Consider the following 6042-nt stretch of genomic DNA (forward strand, 5'->3'; position numbering starts at 1 on the left):
TCCAGATACTGTGATGGTTCACAAGTGCTGTGGGTGAAGTGAAGGCAGGATGCTCTCTCGGGAAACAAGTGACAATACGTTATAACGCTTTGAATGTACTATTTATGGACATAAGTCAGTATCTTTGTTTAAAAGTATGGCAGGCCACGGATATCTCACCAGAAGCAGGGCGGCCTTGAGGTGGCTGAAGGGTCAAAGAAGGGTACGGCAGAATCTCCTCCCCCACGGAAGTGGAAGATCCCAACAAGGAAGAACATCTGGGGATAGGGGCGAAGTGGATTAAACGGCGTTTAGAGTGGTGTGGTATCGCGGGATAGGACCAGTCATTCCTCCATTACTGTCGTCCTCACCGCACCACCACCGCCAAAGGAAGATTCTCTCACTCAAATGTTTGCGGTCACCTAGTCTGGACCCTGGGTAGCGAGGCGAGAGTTCCGTGCTAGAGACTCCAAAGGATGGGCCCAAAGCTGGATTTTTTGTTGTTGGTTTGGTTTGGGTGGTCGTTGTTGAGCGGAGGTCGGAAAATAGCTCTAAAGAAGGGGTGAAATTTAAACGGAGACGCGGGGCCAGAAGCACGGGCGTTCTGGGTCCGTTTCTTAAAAAGGAGGCTCCGAGGCCCGGATGGAGCGCGGGCGGAACCCAAACGCCTTCCCGGTCGGCGAAGTTAGAAAGTCGCCACCGTGCAGGCCGCAGCGGACAGGAAAAAGAAGCGCACGGAGGGGCTCCGCTCCCTCCCATTCACGCGGGCGTCGGGTATCGCCGGGCAGAGTCTCCCGCCCGGGAGAGGGCGGGCGGGCCGGACCCTAGAGGCCGAGTCCCGGGTTGGCGTGGCGCGGGGGCGTGGCTCCGCGCATGCTCAGCTCGCGGGCGGTCCGCGTCGCGGGGCTCGGGAGGCGCCGGAAGCACCACGATCCGCGCCATGGTGCGGGCGGGGAACGCCGACCCGGGGGTCCCGAGGCAGCGGGCCGTGGGCGTGGCGCCAGGGTGCGCGCTTTGGCGCTGGGCCCTGGCGCTGCTGTGGCTGGCGACAGCCGCGGCCGGCCCCTCCCGGCGCCAGTGGCCTGTGCCCTACAAGTGAGTGCGCGCGGCGCGCGGGCGGGGCGGGCGCGCGCACGGCCGGGGCTGGCGGGGAGGGGAGCCTGGGGCCGAGAGGCGCTCCCGGCGCGGTGGGAGACGGAGTTCAGCCTGTCGGGAGTCGCCGCTGCCTGCCGCTCGCCGCCCTGGAGCCTTTCTTCGTCTCCTAACACTTGAGCAAATTTCTAGGTGATGTAGGCTCTGGACAGTCCCTAATCAGGGAAGAAACGGGGAGTAATGTTATTTTATTGAGTGACTTTTAGGTGCAAGTAACGACTGTTTGAATAGTTTGGGGAGACTTTGAATATCGCGTTTATTAACGCCCTGCACGCCGTTAGTTATCGTGAGCGCGTACCCATTGGCACGATTTACAGCATGACCTACTGGCCTGGGTTCTCTGGGACGTTACGTTTTTATCCCCCAAAGTCACGCGTCCTTGGACCCAGGCACCCCGGGAAAGTTGGTGACCTCGTATGTCCCCCGTTTCCAGTCTGCGTGTAGGATGTGGTCGTAAGACCAGGATACAGACTGCAAACCTGTGACGCTGATTGGAGCCTCTGACGTAGAAGAGTATTTACCCGGCCTAAGACGACCAGGTGGTTAAACACACCGAAAGAAAACGTGCTGTTAACAATCAGACAGGGCTTTTGAAAACGCACAACTATATCGGAGGACAGAACAGTGAGTGGGGTGTCAGGTGAACGCAATGGTCAGGAGAGAACTCTGGGTTCCAAGCTGGGCACCACCATCAATAGCTGTTCCATACTCCGGATCTCTGTGACCTCGGGTCCTGAGTTAGCGGGAATAGTAGCAGCATTTACCCCAGGTTTGTTAGGAGGATTACATCCAGTAAATGTCAGCTCTTGTCAAGCGCGGATATTAGTGTATTCTGCTCACTGAAAGGTTTGCACCACTTCCTTGTTTTGCTTGATATATATAAAAGAAGTTTGGGGTTTCTTGGAAAAAAAAATTCAATAAAAGGTTCATAAGAAGTAAAAAAATTAAATGTTCAATAAAATAAGGGATTGTAAATCCAAAACGACTTCACTTAAAATTAGGGCAAGGTATGGACTATAACTCCATGATTCTATGAAAGTTTCTAATCTCAAATGAATATAATAAAATTTAACTTTATTAAGCTCATACAAATTATGCTTTTGAAATTACCTTTGACCTGCAAGAGGTTTAGCTGTGACCAAGTGAAAACTGTATATAGTTACGTATTTGTTTAAACCAGATGAGCACCTGTAAAACAGGTAAGAAGTCTACCTGAGTCTCATAAACTTTGTGTGGGGTGGGGGATAATATTTTTGGCTAACATCGGTATTCTAACTTCTTAAAATAGACATTTTTGTTGCTGTGTTAGGGTTATAAGAGAACAGATCTTTCTAAAACCTTAGAGATCCAGGATTCCTTGAGGGTAGATGGAGGTAGCCTCTTTCTTTCATTGGTATCTTCCAGTGCCACATACTGAAGGTGACCGGGGGTATCTACTACTACCATCCACACCTTAGCCCTACTGCCACGGCCTTCTCTGGGGTATTCTAGTTACATTATTACAGAAATCTCCTACCTGACCTCTGCCTTAACTTCCCCTCTCTCACTGCTGTCTTCTAACTCATAGAATAAGGTTTGTTTTGTGGCAAATCCAGTCAGACCAGGTCTACTACTTATAATCTTTGAACCTCACTCTGGGGCTCACTCCTCGCCAGTCCCCAATCGTAGCTTCCAGGGGTTGCCCATCTTGCTGCGTCAGTGCAAAATGACAGTCCCTGCCTCCCTCTCCTGCCAGGAAGGCTGAATTCCTCATTCATAGTCTTATTTACTTCCTGTCTCATAATACTTAATGTTTTCTCTATTTTTATGTCCTGACCTTCGGAAGTATTTTAAAACCTAAGCCAGGTCTTCATCTCTTTCTTTGCCCTCCTCATCTCCACATCAGGTAGAGGTGATTTCTTTTTTGGGCCCATAGGACTCTGAAGGGAACCTCATTTTAATTTTGTTTTCCTCCTTCCTAGTATAGCGTCTGACTCATAGTAGAGCTTGAATAAAAATTGGTTGAAGCATCATTGGTTAATTTCCTTATTTAAAATTGTTTATCAAGATTTCATTGGCATTATTAAACAATTCATGAATTGGGGCCACATCCCACCTAGCAAATGGAGGGGCACTCCTGTTGGTTAATTCTTAAGAAAATAGAAAATATATTCTATTTAATCATAATTATTTTGGAATCATCTTAACATGGAGTGTTTAGATAATTAAATGTCACTTGAAAATACTACTTTATTCAGTAAATATTTGTCTACTAAATAAGACCTGATCTGTCAACATTTTAAGATACAGCCCCCATTTTCAAGATTTTCACAATGGGAGGAGGAAAGTAAGAAGCATGCATTTATCAAAATGCTTTTAATGTATCATTTGCTATCAAAGCCATCATTGTTGGGCGCCTGGGTGGCACTCAGTGTCTGCCTTCAGCGCAGGTCATGAGCCAGGGGTGCTAGGATCAAGTCCCAGATCTGGCTCCCTGCTGAGTGGGGAACCTGCTTCTCCCTCTCCCTCTGCCTGCTGCTTCCCTTGCTTGTGCTCTCTCTCTCTCTCTCTACTAAGTGAATAAATAAAAATAATAAAGACACCATTGGCATTTGTTCACAGGATAACAGAAAATGTTTAAACACCATGGGCTAAAATTTTGAATGTTTTCTCTGAAAAATGTTATTGACATTTTCTGGATTCGAAAATATGCAAGAAGAACCAAATTCCTATTCGAATCTAAGTTAGTGGTTTCTTTTTCTCTATTAGACGTTTTTCCTTCCGTCCAGAACCAGATCCTTATTGTCAAGCTAAATACACGTTTTGTCCAACTGGCTCACCTGTCCCAGTTATGAAAGGTGATGATATCATTGAAGTCTTTCGGTTACAAGCCCCAGTATGGGAATTTAAATACGGGAACCTCCTGGGACACTTGGTAAGGCTGCATCTTGATCTTATAACTTTGGTTAATTAGATGATTTATTAAGTGGATTTGAGGGAATAATTGCCATTCAAAGGGCTAATTGGAGATAATGTTTAATTGGTGTTCTTCATGTTTAAAATGAATAGTCAGTGGGGCGCCTAGGTGACTCAGTTGCTTAAACATGTGACTCTTGGTTTGGGCTCAGGTCATGATCTTTGGGTCATGAGATCCAGCCCTGCCGCAGTTCTGTGCTTGAGATTCTGTGCCTCAGACTCAGCTTGAGATTCCCTCTCTCTCCCTCTGCCCCGCACCTCTCTCTCAAGGGCATGCACGTATTCGCAAGCTTGTGCACATGCGCTTGCTCTCTCTCTTTCTCAAATAAATAAAATCTTTAAAATGTGTAGTCAAAAAATATTACCATATTTTGTGATCCTGACAATAACAAATGCAGTTGCTCTAATCCTTTTTGATTGTTCTGTATCCATACCCCCCTCCTGTACCCAGCTCTTGGAAAGTAAGAAAGGAAGCCCAGAGGAAGGGGCAAGGCAGGTGGGAAACATTTTACTTCCGGTCCCTGCTGTACACACTTCTGCTAGGATTGCTCACCGCTTGACCCGCTAATTCCCCTGCAAAGTATATAGACTGCCTGAGACTGTGGCACGGAGCTTCTCAAACCAACTCTAAGGAAATTAAGAGCATGTCCATATAGCAGACATCCTTACTATCTGAGATAGGCAGCAGTGGTCAAAACCAGAGTGGAGGGGCACCTGGGTGGCTCAGTGGGTTAAAGCCTCTGCCTTTGGCTCCGGTCGTGGTCCCAGGGTTCTGGGATTGAGCCCCGAATTGGGCTCTCTGCTCAGCGGGGAGCCTGCTTCACCTCTCTCTCTCTACCTGCCTCTTTGCCTACCTGTGATCTCTGTCTGTCAAATAAAAAAATAAAATCTTAAAAAAAAAAAAAGAAAAAAAACCAGAGTGGAATGGTGAGTGCTGTGAAATGTGTAAGCCTGATGATTCACAGACCTGTACCCCTGGGGCAACTAATACATTATATGTTAATAAAAATAATGGAAAAAAAAAAAAAAACAGAGTGGAGGAGAGCCTGGAATTTGAGGAGCCACAGAGTGGACACAAGAATAGCAACATGGAAGAGGAATGGCTGAGCAGTTGTTCTACCTGAACGCAGTTGTGGTATATTAACATTTTCTCCCATTTGGTTCCTGGACCAGTGGGTCCTTCACAAATGCTTTTATACATGTATGGTTTTTACACAGAAAATTATGCATGATGCCATTGGATTCAGAAGCACTTTAACTGGCAAGAACTTCACAATGGAATGGTATGAACTTTTCCAACTTGGAAACTGTACATTTCCCCATCTCCGACCTGAAATGAATGCCCCTTTCTGGTGTAATCAAGGAGCTGCCTGCTTTTTTGAAGGAATTGATGATATTCACTGGAAGGAAAATGGGACGTTAGTTCTAGTAGCAACCATATCAGGTAAGTTTCAAAAAATATGGCGGTATCTGACGATTACATCAATATCCAAATGAAAAAAAAAATTACTTCCATTGAGACATTTCAGTCATATTCTACTCTCGATGTCAGTTTACAAAATGTACTTCTGGAAGCAATAACTTTTGACCCAAACTATTGCCCATGCCAAGTTCACCTTTAGGTGATGGATAGTGTCTCTCCTCTATTCCATGGTAAAAAAAAAAAAAAAAAAAAAAAATGAAATGATAAAATATTTTCTGCAATTAAATTGGACTTTCTAAATGAAGAAAATCCACAAAATGCTTGACAAAATAACTGATTAAAGGTCCTGTTCACTGTATCTGGAAAAAGACTTTTAGTGATGATACCATATTTTTACGTCAAGAAGTATTAATAGCTGTCTGGGGCGCCTGGGTGGCTCAGTGGGTTAAGCCGCTGCCTTCGGCTCAGGTCATGATCTCAGGGTCCTGGGATCGAGTCCCGCGTCGGGCTCTCTGCTCAGCAGGGAGCCTGCT

General features: G+C 46.2%; 1 protein-coding gene across 1 annotated transcript in view; it reads left to right on the forward strand.

The window, feature by feature from the left end:
• The first annotated feature begins 877 nt into the window (after nt 1-877).
• LOC111146993 (CLN5, intracellular trafficking protein) overlaps nt 878-6042 on the forward strand; it is a 9361-nt gene continuing 4196 nt past the window's right edge. Inside the window, exons 1-3 of the mRNA XM_022502817.1 lie at nt 878-1074; nt 3880-4045; nt 5305-5530. Coding sequence (XP_022358525.1) covers nt 920-1074; nt 3880-4045; nt 5305-5530 — 547 coding nt within the window. The 5' untranslated portion in view covers nt 878-919. The remainder of the gene's footprint in view (nt 1075-3879; nt 4046-5304; nt 5531-6042) is intronic.

Source organism: Enhydra lutris, unplaced genomic scaffold, assembly GCF_002288905.1.
Source record: "Enhydra lutris kenyoni isolate GAN:26980312 unplaced genomic scaffold, ASM228890v2 scaffoldscaffold15, whole genome shotgun sequence".
NCBI lineage: Eukaryota > Metazoa > Chordata > Mammalia > Carnivora > Mustelidae > Enhydra > Enhydra lutris.